At 42.8% G+C, this 22,435-nt stretch overlaps 1 protein-coding gene across 1 annotated transcript in view; it reads left to right on the top strand.

Annotated features, from left to right (window-relative positions):
- Window positions 1-212: 212 nt before the first annotated feature.
- LOC138467487 (vomeronasal type-2 receptor 26-like) overlaps window positions 213-22,435 on the top strand; it is a 28,427-nt gene continuing 6,204 nt past the window's right edge. Inside the window, exon 1 of the mRNA XM_069607570.1 lies at window positions 213-459. Coding sequence (XP_069463671.1) covers window positions 213-459 — 247 coding nt within the window. The remainder of the gene's footprint in view (window positions 460-22,435) is intronic.

The following is a 22,435-nucleotide window of genomic DNA, read 5'->3' as shown; positions in this document are numbered from 1 at the left end:
AAGAACTCGCCAGAGAACGGAGAGTGACCCAGCCTGTCGCATCATCTGTGAAGGACTAGAGTCTGGACAGTGGTGAAGAGCCAAAGAAAGGAGGAACACCACAGGAGGCCATGTAAGAGAGGACGTGGAACGGCTCTTACTAGTGAAAGAAGAGCTGGCAGTGTGGGAAGCTTGTGCTGCTCAAAGACTGCAAATTAGTGATCCCCGAAGCCATGAGAGCGAAGGTCATTAATCTATCCAACAAGATCCACAGGGGCATGGTCTCCACCAAATGCATGCTCTGCCAAATGGTATGGTTCCCCCATATGGACACCCTAGTAGAGGCCGCCCTAAAAGCGTGTCCCACATGCGGCCTCATTACACCAAATCGGAACCCAGAACCGCTGCTCTTGTCAGAGCTTCTGCAGAAAATATGGGAGGCAGTCACGGTGACTGGTTTGGACCCATCGAAGGAGAAAAGTACATCTTGGCCGTGATGGACGAGTAGTCACGATATCCGGACGTGCGGCTGATATCATGCACGGCTACCCATCACATCATCCCAGCTCTAGACCACATGTTCTCAGCCTATGGAGTACCCAAGGTGCTCAAGACAGACAACGGGCCCCTGTTTTGCGGGCATCAATTCACCCATTTCGCAGAATACCTCGGATTCCAACACAGAAAGATCACTCCCCTATGGCCCCAAGCCAATGGAATGATTGAGCGATTTATGGCAAACCTCAAGCGAGCCCTACAAGTCCCACGCCTGACAGGACAGCCATATGAACAGGTATTGAACCAGCTCATGAGGGACTTCAGAGGGACACCTCATAGCACGACAGATTAGACCCCTGCCGAGCTAATGTTTGGGCGAAACATGCAAACGTGCATCCCCCAAGCTGAAACAATCAGCCCACGTCCCACCCTAGACCCAGAAATCAGAGAGCGAGATGAAGCAGCCAAGGTCTGAATGAAAGAGTACGCCGACACCGGCAGACGGCGCAGACATCCCAAATAGAGATATGAGACGTGGTGGCAGTACGTCAACCGCCAACCCACCAGCACACGGCTGCTTTTTGAGAGGATTCCCTTCTCATCACGCAAAAGAAAGGGTCCATGATCACCGCCCAAGGGTCAGGAGGACCTGTCACAAGAAACTCGTCCCATTTCAAGGAACTTCCACAAACGGGAGCCAGACGTCTGAGTGGGAGAGTGCAGGCTCATCTAGACTATGAATCTGATGACCCTTACTTTAGGGACCAGTGGGACTCGGATGAACCAGAACCAGACGAAGTACAAGGAAACACTGAAAGTGGTGCATCGCCAAGGTCAGGTCTGGCATGGCTGCAACAACCTCGTTGGTGGCTTGAGGAAATGGACTAGAGGCTCTTCAGACGGCCGCCCGTTGCAAAGGGTCTGGTAACTGTTTAAAAAGGTGGGAGATGTCACATTGACGACTCCAGGACAACGGGGGCGCGAGGGACAGAGAGAGCGGGAGGAACGGGAAGTGACGCGGGAGGGGGCGGGGAAGGGCAGTTGAATGTTTAATATAGACGCACGTGATTCGCAGCTCTCCGCGTCTGCCTGATTATTGCTGTGCCATGTGCCCCGCATCGTGCCAGACCATAAAAGGCGGGTGCGCACTGCAGAAATGCAAACACATTTTCTCAATTAGAGGTGCAGATATTGTTCATCGATACACTGTCCCCAAGGTGCAGGTAGGTTGCTGCAGTGCACCAGGTAAGTGTCACATGAGGGTACAGTTTAAGCTGTTCTCTGGGTTGTATACGAATTGTTCGTATTACAACTGTTCGAATGACAATTGACCTTTTCACAATTGACCGAATTGTAACATATGTGCGGGGGGAAAGCCCCCGCAACCCCCCACCCAACCCAAACCCACCCAAAACCATATATATATATATATATATATATATATATATATATATATATATATATATATATATATATATATATATATATATATATGCGGTCAATTGTGAAAAGGTCAATTGTGACCCTTTAAATTTGGTCAATTGTTCATTCGAACAATTGTAAACAAACAATTTGGGTAATACCGTTCTCTGTGAATCCGGATCCAGGGAGAACTTAATCTACAGAGCAATACAACAAGGACATCAAGGCTTGGGTGAAACGTAACCATCTGTTACATGAACTAAGCCATCCCTCACTCCCGTGACTGAGAGAACGGATGGAGATCTGACTGAGTCTGATGAAGAATGTTCTTGTTATAGCCATCTACACATCTACACCCACAACAATATGTATGGGAAGCCATCTGTTTTTTATTAAGTTAGAGCTGACACGTCGGTTTCACTGTGTGTTTGGGCTGTGAAAAGTAGTTGATTTTTTTAAAGTAGTTTTTTGGGGGCTAGGGGTGGAGGTTTTTTCTTTACCTGTCCCTGGTGAAGCAGATAATGCATTTGATTACATGGCAAGGATTTGTGAGGTCCTAGGCAAAAATGTAAGTGCAGGTGACTTGATATGCAGATCTTCTGATTGACATCCCCTGAGCTGAAATCACAAGAATGGACTTCACAGTAAGCATAAAAAAGCACAGCCTTTAATATTCATTGGACTCATTGGAAACGCCATTAGAAGAAGTGAAATCACAGCAAGAGGAATCAGAAAAATGGGCAAAAGTGCATTGCAAGATATTGTGTTCATCATCAGTATTTGTATTATCTGCTGATGTTTGACACACTCTTTGCTGCAATACAATCACTGAGTCTTGGCTAATTGCCTGACACATGATTATTTAGGCCTTAAGTACACATCATTGCCTGATCTGGGGTAGATCAAAGGAAAAAAATGAGGAAGCAGAATGTCATATGAACAGCCATATCAGATACGGTATGATATTAGCCATGCTTGTTTGCACAGGAGAGTGGCAAGGCCAAAAATGCATGGCGATAGAAAATAGCAGTACCCATAATGCACTGCAGGGACACAGAGTACAGAATGCTTCATAGCATGTGAATATTTTCACTGCTGCACAAAGGACAGTACGAGAAAATAAGCCTTCTCTCCCTACACCCCATTCTGATGGAACATCCTCCCCATCAGCATCAGACTTGCCTCCGCGCTCAGTGGTGGACTGGGAACCAAAAGAGGCCCTGGAAATCATTTTCAAAGTGGCCCCACATTAAAAATGTTCAGCATGCCCACCCCTTTTCGTACGAGAACATTTGGAAATAAAATAAGGTACCACAAAGAGGCCCAGGGTGCAGAGGCCTACCCGGAGATCTCCAGACTTCCCTATAGGACAATCCACACCTGGCTACTTTTACCTTAAAGGCCTTGCACCAGTACAAGTCAAAAGGCACAAGGGTACGTAAAGCAATGTGAGGTATGTCAACCCCCGGACTTGACTTGCAACGTCACGGGACATGCAATTTGTTAGGTCAAAGAGGTCTAACTGTAGGCTTAGTTGCAGGCGGTTCAAAGGCTGCGGATTGAAGGCTTCCAGTGACTGTTAGGTCAGGCTCAGCCAGAGACCCCAGGACAAGGAAAAGGAGGCTCAAATGTGGTTCCAACAGTGCAGGAGGACCAGGAGGACCCCGAAGGAGCAGCAGACAGGAGTGGCTGTTGTTGTGACCAGAACAGGGCCGGCATGCCCATGGAAGCAGCATGGTCAGACTTTGGGATCCAGCAGGCCCTTTCTTGTTGTGGGAGACAAAAGGTTTGGTAAGGTACCAGCAGAGCACTGAGTATGCAAGTTTTCAGCTTTGAGGCCGCAAAGAGCCTATGGAAATCTGCATGATTTTCATTTCGGCACAGGACAAATGCAGACCGGTTGAGGACACCAACCTTCAAATGGCAATGGATGCAGAGAAGGGCTTCAGACTGGTTGGTCGCACCAGTTCAAAGGAGGAAGGTCCCAGATTCAGGTCTTCCCAGTTGATTTGAAGACTTGAGAGCTGAAACACAGCGTTTGGCTTGGAAAGTGCTGGTTGCAGCAGCACTCCTCCTGCGGCTCTCTGGTGGTCCTTTGGTGTCAGATGCTTGGATCCTGTGGTCGGCCTTTTAAAATGGCTCCAGGAGATCTCCTTTTAACAAAATTGAATGCTGTTGTTTGATTTAGCCCACTTATGATAAGTGACCTGCAAAATCAGTGCTCCAATTTTGGTCCCTGTATTGAAGTTGTTGGTGGAAGAACTAATGCTGCTTTTCCTTACTGCAAAGGTGTTTTTTTTTCCTGAGTTACTACCAAGAGCACAGTGGAACAACCCCAATGTCTTTAATCCCCAGCAAAATGTTTGAAGGTGCCTTGTTAATAGAGGCATAGGTATAGTTTTGCAACATGCTGAGATGTCTGTTTTCCCCAATGACAACATTGACTCCCTTAGTGTGAACTATTTTACTGCAGAAGGTGTTTCGTTGTCCATTCTTGGAAATGCTTCTTTTTATCCGCTGTCTAAGGGATGCTTTGCAGAGATTGATGTAAGGCAGTAAGGAGGAAAAGAAGAGAAAAAATCCCCCCAAATATAGAAAACAAAGGTGTTTGTTCAGTAGCAACTAAAAAAAAAATGTCTCTTTGCCACATCTAGTACTTTTAAAGATGGCAGGCATGGAAATGGGACAGTGGAGGCCTGGGGATTTGTCAAGAAGGTTCCCTGGGTGTGGTGTGCAAGAAGGAAATGTGGGAGAGGCCCTGTTTGCTGCGAGGAGTGTAGATGAATGTGGCTATGGCTGTGTGTTTCTGGAGGCAGAGTGTCCAGATTTCGGGGACTCTCGGATACAATGGTTGCAGGTGTATGCAGAGCACTGTGGAGAGCCTGCACATCTTGGATTCCCTCATGTGGATGTGCACTGGTATGGAGTGTGTGACATGAAGTTGCTGGATTTGCTTTCCATTTGTGCCACTTTGGTGACACAGCATCATCCAGTTATTATTGTTGTACATTGTGGAGGGAACAGTGTAGGCCACGTTACTCGAATCTCTGTGCAATTTGTGATGAAGGAGGCACTTGGGAAAGTCATGGACATGTTTCCAAACTCTCAAGTAATTTTTGTGCGCATTGTCCAGCGACAGATGTAGCTGCGTTCTTCATGATTTGGTCTGCAAATGTAGAAAGACAGGTGCATTTTTGCACAACAAAAACATTACGCTTCGTAGCATCAACATTTTCCGCAGAGATGGCGTCCATCTTACTGATGCTGGCAATTACCTTTTTTGACACAATATCCAAACAGCTTTTTAGCCCTTCTTGCAAGTATAGCAAGCACTTGTGCAGTAGGTGTTGACCACTTCAAACCTTCCAAAAACAAAAACAAAAACCAAAAAGTCTATTTTCAGAGCCACTGCTTTCTCCCGGAAAAGAATGCAATGTTTCTGATGGTGCCATCCCCTACCTTTTTTAAAAGTCTTCGGACTGTGCGTGGACTTCGCAGGGTGAGCAGGGGCCTGCACCATTTCATTGGCCCTTCTATTTTTGAACTGTGAAAGGTGGCTCTGAAAAGAGATGTTTTCTTATTTTTGTGATTTGTGATTTTTTGGGATTTTTTTAAACACGACACACAAGGGATGGAAGGGAGAGTAGGGAAGGGGCACCAACCACAAAGATAAGAAAGGGCAGATGGAGAGAGGAAGATGTTGGGTGGGCCTCATCAAGGTAGGGGGCACTTTCCTTCGTGTTCCCAGACGACAGCCTGCTGAATTGCTCACCCCTGCAGAATACTGCATTGCTGTACACACACACAACAGTGATCTTTGTAAGGTAAGGATCTACTGCAGTGCATATGGCCAGCGAGGCTGAGCCAGGGATCTGCTGCTCCTATGGAGTGTCCCTTGTGGTGACAGGAACAGATGTCGAGGATGCTGCAGTGGAACTGAACCTACTACCCTGTTCGAAGGGGACAACCCTTCGGACTGCTGCTTTGTGGCTGGATAGCAGGTGTCTCCGCATGGAGGTGGTGCATAACTGTACAGCCCAGGTTTGCCGCGAATGAGTACCACACTCATTGCAGCGCACCTTGGCTGCTTGCCCCTTGGCTACCCTCCAAACAGCAGAAATAAGTCTCCACACCCAAGACTCACGTCTGCAGCTGGTAGCGGGGACTTCCACTACGTCATCCTCATCATCTTCTTGTTCCCACTCTGCAATCTCATGCCTGAGGCAGAGGTAGACATGGATGCCATTATCTAAGTAAAAGTATCTGCAAAACAGCAAGAACACAGCAATCTGCCAAACAGCTAAACAGCAACCTGCAGCAGTAGTCCTCGTCAGCCAGAAACAAAATGAGGAGGAGTACTGGGGTGTTGCCTTTTATAGGGATCCTGAGGAGTGGTCTGCGAACAGTCATGCACTGTGCGGACACTTCGCACCCCGAGCTGGGCTCAAAAAGTTCCATAAAGTGTCCAGATTTCTAGGGGCATGGTCTGGGACCTCTGCAAGGGTGAAGTTTCACAGTAAAACACGTTGAATTGCTCAAAAAAGCACCTTTTTGCTGTTCGGGGGCCTGGACCCTGTACACAAATAAGGGTCGACGCTCAGCGTGGGTGCGGTCACATGGGACGGCTGTCCGTAGGACACCTATTGCGCAGGATCCATTGAGCACATGTGCTGGGTGTACTACGGAATAGATTGGGGTCCCTGAACTAATTAGAAGTGTGACACACTTGCGGCGGACAGTTCCGAACAGGCGCTCTGTTCAAAGGACCCAGGGGGTGCAATGCGCATGTGCCCAGATGTCTGATGGGCATGGTTGGGCTCCCCAAACTAATTAAAGTAGGTCACTGCTTTGCGGACATAACTGAGAAGCCTGTTGTTCATAGGACCCGGGGGATGAAATGTGCATTTGCCAGGTGTCCACCGGACATGGGTTGGCTCCCCAAACTAATTAAAGTATGTCACTGCTTTGCGGACATGCCAGACAGGCCCTTTATTCATAGGATCCAAGGGACGAGATGCGTATGCCCCCAGGTGTCCGGCGGACAGGGCTGGGCTCCCCCAACTAATTGAAAGTACACCACAACTTTGCCGACATGCCAGACAAGAGTGTAATGTGATGCACATGCAGCCAGGTGTCCGCAGGAAAGGGGTGGGGTCCTCAAACTAATTAAAGGTTTGTCACAGCTTTGCCGACATGCCAGACAGGCGCAGAGTCCTACGGACACCTCCATTTTGATTGCGGACATCCCAGACAGGGGCGGAGTCATATGTACACTTCCATTTTGATCGCTGATCTCCCGGAAAGGTGCAGCATCTGTATGACACCTCCATTTTGATTACGGACAGGCCGGACAGTCGCGCTGTCCGGGGACTCCTAACCGGGCTTTTAAAAAAGAAAACACACACACACACACAGCAACAGTATACAAACATAACTTTATTTACACACACAAGTACACACAATTAGGAAAGGTAAGGGGTAGCGGAAATGGAAACATAATCAGGGGAATTGGAGTTTTCTATAGGCTTGTCATCAGGGTAGGAAGGGATTGAGGTCTCATCGTTTTTAATTACAGGGGATTTGGGGGGATGGTAGGCTGGGACAGCGGGAAGTGTGAAGGGGTACAGGTGCAAGTGGGGCAGTGGTACTTTATATTTCCAATTATATGGCTTTGTACAAATTATTTTAAGTCGCCAAAACTGTACATCAATTCATCCATTTTTGTCCCCAGGCTCACTAGTTCATTGGCTGCATTGTCAGTTTGGGTACCTATGTGCTTCATTTCCCATATGTACTGTTGAACAAAAAACATGTTTCAGTTACATGTGAAGCAATGTGAAGGAAAGTGTATTAATTCTCACATTTTTCAAATGGCACTGTGTACCATTATAGTTACTATCTTCACTCATTTCATTCAACAAATTCTCCTCAAACCACTCCAGGGTGCTTGCCATTTCTGTGCAAGTTACTAGTTACGTACTCAGAACAAATTGCACAGTTATAGGAAACAATATAGCGTACTTACCACTTTTTAGTACGGTTCTGGTGTCACTACTTTGCACTTGTCCTGCTCACAGTTGCTTCTTGTATGTAAAGCAGCACTGAGGTAATACTGTTGGAAGCACAGGTCATTTTTCTCCTTGTTGCATTCCGTTATGTTGAACACCCTATACAATTGCACTGCTGCTTTTATAAGTACAGAGTTTGTAGACCTACTTCATTTTTCCTTATAATTCACTTATGTGTCACTCATTAAAAATATTCAGTTTCTTTTGCCGCATGGATTGTAAAACAACCATTTAGGGTTTGGGCAGTGTGGATGCTGCCAGAGGTCTGTGGAAGTCGCATAGTCTGTAGACCCTTTGGTTATCAGCATGGGGCCATGGGGTTCAGTATGCTGTATGGTACATCTATACAAATTAAGGGGTCCTAGTAAAAAACGTATGAAATTCAGTGAAAAAACTTTGTTAAATGGACATTGTGGTTAAGTTGCGCCAATACAAACCTATCAAATTCAGTGCAAAAACTTTGTTAAAGGGACGTTATAGTTACTTTGCATTAATAAAAACCTATCCATATTATGGCTACAAGTAAAATCGAAAAACCCGAGAAATTTGCCAGTTATGGTAAGCTAAGCAACCATAACTCACGCCACCAACATGCACTGCCAAGACTAACACCCATGACATCAAAGATTACACTGAAAACAGACTAGAATGGCATGTAGGTATTGGAACTGTTTGCATACACGGCCTGAGATCATTACACGTCAAAACATGAAATCACTAAACAGCATAACAACTTTGAATGCACTAGCAGCACCCACATTTGCTGTCAGAATGACATCTTCTCTAGTAGACTCAGTGGTTATTAATTTGAACTTGTGCTATAGAGTAATCAATGTCCAAGTAGCTGTACACAGTAACTTGAACATGATCATAATCCCTTAATAGTCCTTCTAAATTTTGAAGACTCATCGAAAATTATGTCTCTGGAAATTTCTCCTGGTCTAATAGATTCTCTGGAGATTAGGGATAAATGATAGTGGCCCTCATTACAACCCCGGCACTAAACCATGGTTGGTGCCGGTGTTGTAATGAGTCTGCCATGGTGGAATGTGGAAATACCGCCCCATTCCAAGGTTGGCGGGGCGGTAATTCCCCATGCCGCCATGGCCCATCCCCATTCCCATTTTTGCCCCATAGGGCTCAATGGGACTGGGGAAGGCGCTAATTACGGCACCGTAAATTACGGTGCCGTAATTAGCTCCTAGGTCCCTTTGCGGGTTGGTTTTTTAACACCTGCTAAAAGCAGGCGTTAAAGTGCCACCCGCAAAGGGACCTCATAATCAGGCATTAAGGGTTTAACGGCGCCGACACCTTTTACGGCGCCGTTAACCCTTAACGCCTGGGTTGTAATGAAATGTGTTGTTTTGTCGGAAATAGAAAAAATTCTGAATTTGCCTACAGAGAAAGTGGCAATATTGGAATGGTACACCTCACTTGTGGAAAAAGTGAACATATTGTGCTCCAAAGAAAAAAACGAATATGTTTAATTTGTAATGCCAGGCCTAATACAAACATGACAAGACTGCCTCGTATTCAAGCTTGAAGAATTTGAGGGCCTTAAAATGACTATTCCATAATGTGGCAGATATACAGGACCAAACAAGCAATTGGAAAGCACTTGCATGGAACTGAAATGACCTGTCTGCATTAGGCACACGCACCTCCACGTTAACCATTTTTCCCACTTTTAGGAATTGCATAATCTCTCAAATCAACCCACTACTGTGTCATCCTTATCTTTAACATGCTCCCTCTTGTACTACTCAGAAAAGTATTACAGCAATCCATGTGCAATGCCGGAGGACATTTCCCGGATGTTTCCCAAACATACCTTGTATTTTGAGGTGCCATCCTGATTCAGGTTTGTAGAATCATCAAGTCCAACTCAGAAGTTCCCCTTAGAGGTCACCTGTCTGCTTCAGACCAATTTCCCTAATTGTTAGTCATGCAAAAATATTTGGGAGAGTTCTGTATAACAGACTATTAATCAATGTCATACCTTGTATTTTTTGATCTGCAAAAGCATGACATTAAGAAAGTGAAATGACATCTCACCTTCAAGAGATTTAAGCATTGCTTTTGACCTGGCTAAAAATACGAAGCTTTGGAAAATACTTGCAGATATAGCGATCCTGAACATCTCTTAGCATGCACAATAGCAATTCACACGAACAATGAGGTATGGGTCAGATTTGGCCTAAGTGGCCAGAGAACTAAAGCATGTAACATTAACGAGGGTGAGACAATGGTGCATTATCTAAACAAACAATAGGTAAACACCCAGTTCCGGTTCTTTTGTTCATGGATGATGCTGTTATTTTGGGCAAATTTGAAATCGTGTTCTGTGAGTTATTGACAGCATTCAAGATATTTTAGACCATTTTGCATTTAAAAATAAATCCAATTAAGTCTAAAATCATGATTGTGTGGGCAAAGCAAGAATGTGACTGAGATGTCAATGCAGTTATATTGATAGTGAGAGAGTTCAACTATTTTAGGGTGTATTTTTTGGATAACAAAAAATGGACAGCCCACAAGTGAATGTCAGTGATGTGCATGCAGGACACTTTGGGATGTATTTGAGCCTTTTATAGAAGTTGCAGCTATTCTTCAAGTAGGTGAGCCTTGACTGATTATAACGCTCAATCAGTACTACACTCCATATAGGACCACTGTAGCCAAATAACTGGGCATGTCTATTTATTTATTTAATAATTGTGCACTTGATCTCCAAAGACAGAGTGCTGTTCCCTAGACTTAATCAGCTGCATTAGATAGTGTTACTTTTAAATGGTGGGTATTTTGATATGCTACAAGGGTGGCCTTTTTGTTGGCACTGGAAAGCTCCAAAGCTGACTAGGCATTGCGGTTATGTAGGTAATTCTATACTGAAGAAAAGTATGCAAAGAAAGAAAATCATCATGTGAAAAACACATGTAAGATGCAACCTGCACAAAGCATTTGAAAAAGACACAAGTGATAAAATGTGTGATATTTGCACCCCATCTTCAAGCGTATATGACCAAAGTAAATAACATGGCAATAAAATAAGTTCTACCAGTTACCAGAAAGTATCCAGCAACCTTCTTAAATGGAAAAACAGTCCTGTCTGGAATGAAAAGCACAACATTTTAGGTGAAAGTAAAACAATAATCAAATGGAGGCGTGGCATAGTCTGTTTTCATTTACAGGATTAACAATCAGTATTATAAAACCTATAGATGTTCAAAATGTGTACAGGACTGTATTTAAAATAAAATGTAGTAATGTTGCCCTTTTTTGTGGAAATATAAAAGCAGGGGGAAAAGAAAAGTACTGTAAAAGATGCATTTGTAGACCGAACCGACATAGGTCTGGACAACCAAATGGCCTTCCATCCCACAGCTACAGAAACAGTGCAACAAGAAGGGGGATGACTGTCTTTCCTATGAGAAAAGTGTGAACACTGGCCTTACATTTTATGATGCGGATTGCCGCCTTGTCCTCAGAAACAGGCCTGCGAAATAAAGTAAAAGCTCCCCATTTACAACTTCAATCCGTCTCTGAGCTTAGGCTAAAATTAATTAAGAATACAGTGTATTTGCTCTGGGAAGTGGCATGCAGGAGTCCCCTCTCAAATAATCATACCTCACCATCAGCGAGGTCCTCATAGGGAGATGCAACTTCACATCTTGAAAGGCCTAGAATATGCTATAAAAGGCAGGTTTTGGAATCACTGAAGGAGGTGTGACATGGCCATACATGCCCCTTGCCAGCAGCACCATGGGGTCATAAATGCCTCAGCTCTGAGCTGAAAGGAACGGATTTCGATGTTCTGTTACCAGGTAATATTGTGTAAAATAGAAAAAACATTACACTGCTTAAATGGCATATGGAATCATATTTCTGCTTGTAAACATTCAACGAAAAGGTCCCAGAGGCTTATTGTTTTTGAATTGTAAGGGTGAAAAGCTGTATCAGCTGAATGTAAAACAATATCTTGTGATATGCCATTATGTAAATTAGGTGAATGGGGATATCTTTGCACAAAATCAGTGTGCACCAGTGATTTATATGTCCTAACATTCGCGCCAGCTTACCCGTAAAAAAATAAATAAAAACACTTTATAATATAATACGAAGGATGGAAGAGACATAAGTGGAGTCCTCTGGTTGTGGTATGAACACATTTGAACTTCATATGGGATGGTTTAAGGAGTTGGCAGGAAGGAGGGAGAAAGATTGTGTGAGAAGGTTTTGGAAGGAACAGGAGGAGGACATTGCAAAAGAAGCATTGAAAGGGTTACTTAGTGAAAACAGAGAGAAGGAGGAGAGAGCAGTACAAGGGAGGTTGTAAGAAAGCACTTAGAAGGAATTACATAGTGGCAGAAAGAGAAGTGGGTAGAGTGAGGTAAAAGGTAGGTGGAAGGAGATGGAGCAAAAGTGTAGGAGATAACATCAGAAGAGAGGAATGAAAATCACATTGAAAGTGGGAAATAATCTCAGGAAGAATTGGGAGACAATAATAAGGAGAGTGTTGAGCATTTATATACATTTAATATTGGTGCATGCAGATGTGACATATCAATTCCATGTTCCCATCTATAGATTCCCAACTACAAGCTCCAGGGTCAAAGAACAGTGAGGTAGTCAAACATTTAAATGTATTTGACAAAGAAAAATGGAAGCAGATGAAACAGAGTTAGTCCCCAGCAGTACCCTGGAGGTCACTACAGTATACACATATGCAAAAAAATGATCAGTACAAATAAAATTGTAGCTGCCTATTTGAATCTCCCTAGCACATGTGCATAAAGACATTCACTTTCAATCACAAATTCTTCCCTTTAAATATTATGACTATCTAAAAGAAACTATGCATTCTAACATTTCTGATAGGCATTAACTATTTTGTCAAGATGACTATTCTCTCATTTGAACATTGTACATGATGCAAATATGGTTAAACAATTAATTTTCTCCAGCATCGAGACAAGTATGATAACGAAATAAAAATAAAAATTAAATTTAAAGAATTAAAATAGAAATCAAAGATTGTTTTACTCCATCAACCTCACTATACAGGTATGCGATAGTGAATCTATTAACTATGTAGAGGCCACTTAACATATCATCAATAACCAGCTCCCATAGGACTATGTGTTAAGCCACATGCAAAAGCTGATCTGTTTGCATTATTACATGTATGCTTGATTTCACAGGTAATATTCCTGGGAATCTATAGGCTCTGTTCGGAAACCACATGTATCCTACAATGTCTGAATGTGGGTGTGCAGATCTCTATATGTATGTACAAGTGGCTCTCATTAAACAAGGATTTGTTCTGCTCACCATCTGTAAACATGTGAGTGTGTTTGTGTGTGGCTTTCCTTTAACATGTATGTGTACCTTTCAATCTAGGTGCATGCACAATTTTAAAAGGGCTTGAATATAATACTATCATTCTCTTTATATTCTGGGCTGTATATGCACTATTCTCCATAACAGATACTTAGTTGAAAACACTAGTTCCTCCCACATTACACCTGACTCAGTCTTAGACAGGGGGATACAGAGCACTGCACTTTGCACAGTTTGCACACTTTTTCAGGAATATAAATAATGATTTCAGCATGTATTACCTTGTACAACATCCAACATATACAGTTGGGCCACATTACAAGTTCAGCGGTAGCCTGGCTGGTAAAACTGGTAGGCTGCCGCCGAACTTGCAAATTTTTCCGGCGCCTGGCAATGGGGAAATACGGGGCCATTATAGCCCTGGCGGACCCTGTATTTCCCATTGCCAGTCACCGGAATGCATTACTCCCCATTCCCATTGAGCCCCATATGCTCATTGGGAATGGGCAGGCCAATGCACAGGCACCATTTGTAAATAATACCGGTGCATCCGACATGGTCTGCTTGCAGGTGCAGTTCCGCCTGCTAGGTCAGACCTGGTGGGCGAAAAAAAAGGCACCCGGGAGCGGACCTCGTAGTTTGGCAGTCCGGTAACAAAATGGTACCAGAAAGCTTACCAGTACCATTACTACTGGACCGGCAAACTTACAATGAGGCCCAATGACTCACTCCGGCTGCATTTACAGCCTTATTATATATTTCTAGGAGATGGTACTTGCAATGATACCGTGGCCCAAAGGACTCTCAAACAATTTAAAGCACTGCCTGTATTTGCCAATAATTCTTAACTTAACAAAGAATAATTGAATAATTGCCAATAATTGCGAATAATTCTTAACTTAACAAGCAATACCACCATATAATGGAAGCCAAATGCTTTCAGATTTGGATTTCGTTTTTGACTGCAAAGTTGTCTGATCCTTAAAATAACCAAAACTCACTTTGTATTTGATATATATAAGGAACACAGAAAATAGAACAATTGAACTTTAACCACTGTCTCCCTGTTTTCAGATTGCACCTCCATGCAATCCTAGACCTTTTACCTTCCTAGATTTATCCCTGATCAAGTAGGCCAATTTAGGTAATTGGTAGAGGTTTCCTTTTATTTACCTTTTTTAATATGCAGCTCCTGGTTTTGAGAGGGCCAGCCAAGGACCCGGTCAGGCAGATGTCATTCCTTAGGCACTCAATTCAGGTGCCTTACTTGGAAGTCAATACTCCTGTACTGACTGGTCATCTTTCTGTGGGCTGTTATCCTCTCTGCATAAGTCTTCTCTCTGGATAAATGAGTCTCTTTTTTCTGCAATCTCCAGTTGTTCCCCTCCTTAGTCTTCATCACCCAAATCCATATTCCACCTCTCCCGTCTATGGGTATCCTGTTATATTCCTCTAATCCCATCCCTGGTTTGTCAGAGGTTTGGATTGCCAACCACTTACTAAAAAGGTGAGAGGGATGCTGTACACCTTATGAGGAAATACTAATTTTGTTTTGATACTCTAATATCTAACTCACCTATGCTACCTTGCTAACAATTCACAATTTCCAGGACAATTTGAAACATGATGACCCCAACTTAATGAGATAATATGATAGGTCATACTTTTATCTATAATGCATACAAAGTTCAGATCGATCAATCAGAGCTTTCATTGTCATGCACTGCATTATTTGGTTTGAAAACATTTTAAGTATTTTTCTTTTAATTTTAAATGCATTTATTTATTTGGTGTGTGGTTGAATCTGTTTTCCATAACAGGGCAGAGATGACACATCACCTAAATAGTCCCTTTCCAGGTAACAGCTATCGATAGCAGATTCATTAAATTGGTGTGCATATCCAAATAACCTTTCACCTCGACTAATACTAGGCAGATGTCTGTTCTGCAGTGCATCTGCATGTTATTCCCCTCTGTTCATCTCTCATAGCTAATGCATCCTTGACATTGATGGATGATGAACTGGGTTACAACGTTTCTTTTGAAATTGATGATTTGTACTCATTTGTCAGTGCTTGGTGTGAATTTATTTTGTTTATCTTGTTCAAACATATGCCTTGCATACACAGGAGGAACATTTCAGAGTGGTGTAAATGAACTCTGGCCTGACCATTACATGTAATACTGTTCTAGCAGGTCCCAACCAGATGATAGACCCTGTGGTTTCCCCAGCATGTTTTTCAGTTAGAATTGAAACATACAACTCAATTAGATTCTTTCATTTCAGCCAGTCTATGTTAAAATTAAATCTATATAACTTTGATTGGTGTTATCACTTTTCACATAGTCACTTAACTACATTTTGCTCTGTTTAATGCTGTACTGGGTCTTCAATGAGTAATATCCTGTGCTTATATTTTGGGCTCAGGAATATACACACAACAGAGATTTGCAAATATTGATCTGTGAACTCCACAACACAGGAGGCATACGTATAGAAGAGCTATTGGACCAAACCGAGTAGCAGGGAACAGAGAAGGCTGGAAACAAGAGAGGGCACACCTAAATCCTGCTTTGGGGCAGAGCTGGTGGTGTGAAGGCAATATCAGATGGCATGGCATAGCAGTGGCACAGGAGGAATGATATGACTGTGAAATGGTGAAGAGAGGAGGTTGATTAGGAGATATCCCTTAAAGAACAAGATGATTATTAGTCATTTAGGTTGGAGGTTCAGAGGACATACCTTGGTCCCTAATAAATGGATGTGCCAAGCAAGATAAAGTAGTGATGATCACATTACCTGTCTCTGTATGGGCAATCTTGTAGTTTTTCCTCCCTTTACCAAACTCCAGCCTCTGCTTTTGGTGAGGGCTTCTGTGTAGGCACACATAGGCCCTTAGATCCATTAACGGGAATTTCCACTAGAACCAGGATGAGAAGCAGAAAACTAGAACCTAAGGAACCAGGAGACAAGAAAGAAGCACTGATAACATTTACCACTGGTCTGCAAGTGACTGTGAACTGATAACTAATAATCTTCTCTAGAAAGTTATAAATGCAACTGTTCATCCCAAGGAGAAGTCATCCTGATGATGTTGTTCCCCCTTTTTACATCGGCTATTTATTGTGGCCCAATCTTGTAGCAATGTGTTATAGACTCTGTTTAACTATGCTTCCTTATGTCTGCTTTGTGTTGATCCTACTCGTCTTTGTGACAGCACAAAAACGAGTGTGAAAACCTGTGTGTCTATTGAGAACACACATCGTTTCACTCCAATATTCCTGTTGCTTGAAAATTGATTATGACAGCTGAACATTCTCTTTATTTGCCTTCTCCAGGTTCTCCACTATATTAAGAATGTTCACATTCAAAATGCTGATGGCTCAGAGTTGTTTTTTGATACAAGAGGAAACCCACCTGCACATTATGATGTGATAAACTGGCATGTGAATTCAGACACCAACCTCAAACAAACAAAGGTGGGAAGCTATGAAGCGAACACCACTTCATGGCACAGCCTGGTCATCGATGAAGGTGCTATCCACTGGGCAGGGAACAGTCAGGTATGCCATCTTACCAAAAGGTCTTATCGATCACTGGGTACAAACAACTTGCAGATTTTGACTTCTCTTTGATTTTTTCATTTGTCAAATAGAATTTCAGATGAATCCCAGAACAATAGCTGTTTGACTTAGTTGGTAACAACTCCAGCAATGATGATACAGTATCTGTCATGGCCATTAGGAATGTCAGTTGGTAGGAGTACCATTTTTTATTCATAGTTCTCTTCAATGCTTGGCATTACCCACCCTTTCTTTCTAATTTAACTCTTTTGCTGATCCATTTGCCAATCTGAGAGGAACAACAAGTCTGCCTAAATAATTAGTCCATCTTTAAACATACAATATAGCTGCTGTTAAAGTTATTCTCACAAAGGAATTGTGTTCCCCAATGTAGTTTACTGCAGTATTCTTCTATTTAAAAGATTTAGATCAACTGATTGAACAATATTGTAAATATTTAAAATATGTTATTCTGTGGCACCATATTTTCTTTACGTGCAAAGTCAGAAAACGTTATATTCTCTCTGAAATATGCCTGAAACATCTCAGATAGAAGTGAATCAAACATATAACTCAGTAATAGTGACAGCTCAGGTTTTTTTCTTTTCAGATCGCACATTCAACTTTGTATTATAACGAGGTACACAATGCACTCTTGTATGCTATTTTCAGCACACATTGGCCTTATTCTAGTAATTCCAAGAACTGAGAGGGTTCTCTGTGCAGGGAATTGCAGGTCTTAGTACCAGTACATGCACACATTACGCTGAATGACATAGAGCTTCATTACAAGGTTGGAGGTAACCATGCCATTCTTACCGGCATGGCTACCCCCAAACCGGGTACCGGGTCCCAAATATAGGGAATTACAGGGCCATGCCGACTTTTGCGGGCCCGGTAATTCACATTCTCGGGACCCGGACCTGGTACATCCCCATTCCCATTTGACCCCCCATAAGGCTCAATGGGAATGGGGAGGATGCTAACAATGGACATGTTAATGACGGGTCCGTTGTTAGCATCCTGTTCTTCTCACAGGTGCCGCTAAATACGTCTGGTCTGACCAGACCTCCTTAGCGGCACCCGCTAGCAGACCTCGTAATGAGGTGGTAGAGTGATAATGGCGCCGGCAGCTCTACCGGCGCCATTATCACTCTACCGCCTACATTGTAATGAGGCCCATAGTCTTTCTGTTCTTTCTCTTAGTCAATTATTTCATTTAGAGGAACAAATTAACATGGATCTAGGTCAGAGATGGATCTAGGTTTGAGACTGGCTTCAGCAACATGAGCTGAACATTTGCTTCAAGAGCAGTAGCATATTCCGATCATGAGTGCTTATCAATCCTATGAATACTTGTGATACATTCCAGGGTATGGGCAGCATTCATAAAATACAATCATCCTAACTGTAGCATGAGATTAGGCAGTCATATCTAGAGAATGATCTGTGGACAGAGCAGGAGTGTCACTCTTTCATCAGGAGTTCTATAGCAGGCTTTACCTACAAAGAGACTGTTAATCCACCCACAGGGAAGATTAAATAATTTGTAGAAAGACAATTGTAATGGATTGATTAGATCAGCAGTATGATTCCAGTTACCATAAGCCTGGTCTCTGTGATGAGTTATTTGTTTACCAATTTGCTTGCAGATAGTAATCTTCTCGAATATTCTGCATTGTGATATTCCTAAGGCCTGGGAGAAACTCTAGGTATCATGCATCTTAGCAATCTATTACACCTTCAACACGTTTTTATAAAAATGCATTTTCAAGTTCCTGACCGACTGCATAGCTAAAATCATTAAATCACGAGTGAAATTGAATCGAAATGAGACTTGCTGTAGCCCCGTCTGGATCCGATAGGCTTACCAGTCCAGTTGCTATGACTCTTTATTGTATTGTATATGATATATAATATCATTATAGGTGTTATCACATATTGTGGGACTAGACAGGTGTGCCCTAGATCTCCACTGTATCTGATCTGGCAGGTGATGGGAGCTGTTGTATTTCTGTCCTGATAGTATCTAAACTGAGTTACTGTGGCAACGAATTGTGGCACATATATGTTGTAACCAGAACTAGAAACCATGTCTAGAAAGAACACTGAAGGGGGTCATTAGATTTTCACAGATGGCTGGTAATATAATTAGTCATTTATTCTGATTTACATTGGCTACATCTTTCCTTCTGCTATTCCTTCACGATCGCCTTTCAACAGCATCTAAACATTCTTTTGGGTTCAAGTATTTGCATCAAATATGAACCTCTATGATATAAATCATCAGCCCATTCCTGGGAAATTGTATTAGGTTACAGAATGTAATTTTGGCACTAGTAGGATGCACTAACAGATACAAAATATGAAACCTGCATAATATTGTTTACTCTTTTTGGCAATTGCACTGGAGACTTTGCTTGATAAACTGAATGGCCTTGTGATAGGTATTATTTGGTTTGCTAAACAAAGAAGTAGGCATTCACTATCCTGATCCAGAGAAATAATTTAGCAGCTAGAATTGGTCCTGTCTAGAAACTCACAGATCCTACTTGGCAGGACACATTTGAAGAAGTAGTATTGAAATGAATGGTCAGACTTTGCATTAGATGTGATTTTTCGTATGGACTTCAGTCACCATTTTGTGTGTTCTATCTAACGTTTGAAAAGTAAATTGGCACATATCCAGTACAATACAAAACAGGCATCATGTAGTCATGCAACAGAATATTGAATTACTAAGAAACACACATTATGCAAATTAAAGCCTACCATGATAATCCCCCTACCAAGCCAAAGTGGTTGGGTGTGGGGTTACAGGAGTAGGGTGAGGAAGTGGAGGGGATATCATTCAGTAAGCCTACATGGCCTGTTGCTACTCTAGATAATTAAATTGAGCCTCATTAGAAGTACAGCGGTACAGTAAACCTATACCAAAATGTATACATCCTCTATGGTTCATTTCCCCATTGGTCGTGCATGTCTAAATACAATGCCTTACAAGATAACCTAATTGTGCAGTCAGCAGAAAACACTGTGATGCGATTGGCTCATCATCCCGTCCCGGGAGAACAGCTCAGCGGCAGCGTGCCTGTCTTGGAAGCAAGACGACACGAAGCAACAACAGGTTCGATTCCCGGGTCCGCGCTTAGAAACCTCTGGGTGTTTAAGCGCGTTATAAATGCCTAACTAAGACAAAAAAAAAAAACATAATTACGCAACTAAGAAAAACAAACAATTCCTGTAACAGCGTCTCGATGCCTGCGGGCTGTGTGAGCGCTTTATAAATGTAAAATAAATAAATCATACTCAAGTTAAATTGTTACAATAATGTATTCTCCGTATTGATGAAGACAACTTGGGAAAACTGATGTGCATAGCCCAAAAGGATCCAATCATGGAGCTAGTGTGAATAATGAGGTCAGCACCACCTGGTAATACAATGGCTTCCTCATGTGACCAGACAATTTGACTCGACCAAATGGTTTCCCTGACCTTGCAGCTGTATTGCTTAGGCATCACCTCTTGCGACTTACGCCTGCGAACACGCTGCACCCCTAACACTGCCTCCTACACTATCACTCTCAGGAACCACGCACTCTTTAAAAAACACAGTCGAGGCGTTATTCTTGGGAATTCATTTCTCACATTTATATTCTCTGAATTTTTATACGCATGTAGTTAAAATGGACCGTTCACTTTTCATTTGAGACACTATTGATCCAAATCTAGCTGGACCTCTTGGCAGTGCCTGTTACAAAGCCCTGTTCTCATAGAGTACGTCCTTTGCAGCTGCATCCCTATTCTAATTGCCTATGACCAACTTTCCATTCCCAGCTCCTTTGTGCTGCTCAACCTGACACAATTAACTTGGTATCTGCGTGGCGCCCCTCACTCGCTGGGGGAAGGATGCATACATTCTAATTAAATGGATAAAGACAAAGCTCCAACAAACAGCCTAATTCTGTAGTTGATGTTTGTTACGAGGGCTATTCCAAAATTGCAGCGCTCTTGCTACCGCGGCATGCAGCCCTTATGTTACTACATCTCTACAGTGTGCCCTATCTTGCTCTTGGGCACTCTAGCTGCCTTTTAACAAATGTCAAAAGTTGCTCTACATCCCTAATAAAACCATAACACTATATGGTCACTACTCCTAGCTGCAAAACATATCACACATGCCCTAGCTCTGACCTCCACCTATAGTATGTGGCATTATCACATTGTTAATCCTTTTTCATCGTGTACAGCTCTATGATGCTTTCTAAAGTGTCAAATCTTAAATACAAACGACATGTGCGCAGAACTGCCTATCAAAAAAGATGAATACTGACACTAAGGGCCTCATCACGAGTTTTGCTGTAGACCTTAAATGTGGCGTTACAGTGTTACTGCTGCATTTAAGGGCTGGCCCTATCACAAGTCTGGCATGTTTACCCCCAGCTTAGAGCTGGGGGTAAACATGCAGAGAAAATGCCCATTTGTGTTGCAATTACCAACAGCGGTATTGCCACACAGTAATTGCACTGAAAATGGACCCAATGGGCAATGGGAAGTAACATTTAGCACCCAACCCTTGATCCGGTGGTAATACTGCCAGACGGGTGGGCTCTAAGGCAAATAAAGTTGGGCAGTATCCCAGTCGCCCAACTCGTGATGAGGCCCTAAATGACATCTTTCTTAGATAATACAAGTTCTGCAGCCTATACCTCTTTCCATGTCAGGGCATTGCACCTGCATCTAGACATTACCACACCGCTGAGTTAATGCGGTAAAGTGGAATATTTAAAACTAGCAGAAATATGTCCTATGGACCGCAAAAATAGGGATTGACACCATTTTACTGTCATTGTTAATCCTGTGGTAATGCCACAAGACTGAGTGGAGGTAGCAGTAATATGGTTTGTTGGTAATTCTCAGGGAGGATAGCTCAGGGGCAACACTCTCCCCTTGGAAGCAAGCCCAAGTGGAACAATACAGGTTTGATCGCCGGCTCTGCGTTCAGAGACCTCTGGGTATTAAGCGCATCATAAATAGCCAATTACAGCCAGACTTGTGATGAGACCCATTGCCTTCAAATGTTGCCCCTAGGTCCTTCATAGAGAGAGAGGGAAGGCGGAAGGCAAAGGATAGATGGGGAGGGAGGGAGAAAGGGGAAAGGATGGCAGAATGAATTAGAGGCTCACAAAGCAATCATCTGCATATGTAGTGAATCTTCCATAAATCAATCCCTGATGAGTTTGCAGGCATTTATCTTAGAATTGCAATTGTTCAGTGTATCGACCAATCCCCCACATACTAAATATCCCTACAATGAGGAAATCACAGGGGCATGCTCTAGAAATAAAAATGCATCAGACAGCAGCATTCTACCATTGACCTATCAATGAGCAACCCAAACAATCTAAGGCAGATCACACATGGTATCCAATTATATAGGTATGGACAGTGAAGAAAGCATACACAAAATTAGGTTAATAAGGGTCCCCAATTTAATTCCGATGGCCACACATTTTATCAAACGGGGGATTCTGGCTTGATGAAAATAACTGCAATGTATTGCC

The sequence above is a fragment of the Ambystoma mexicanum genome, chromosome 1p, assembly GCF_040938575.1.
Source record: "Ambystoma mexicanum isolate Mex_15411 chromosome 1p, UKY_AmexF1_1, whole genome shotgun sequence".
In the NCBI taxonomy this organism is placed as follows: domain Eukaryota; kingdom Metazoa; phylum Chordata; class Amphibia; order Caudata; family Ambystomatidae; genus Ambystoma; species Ambystoma mexicanum.
The sequence above is the reverse complement of the archived record's forward strand: the minus strand, read 5'-3'. Positions and strand labels throughout refer to the sequence as shown.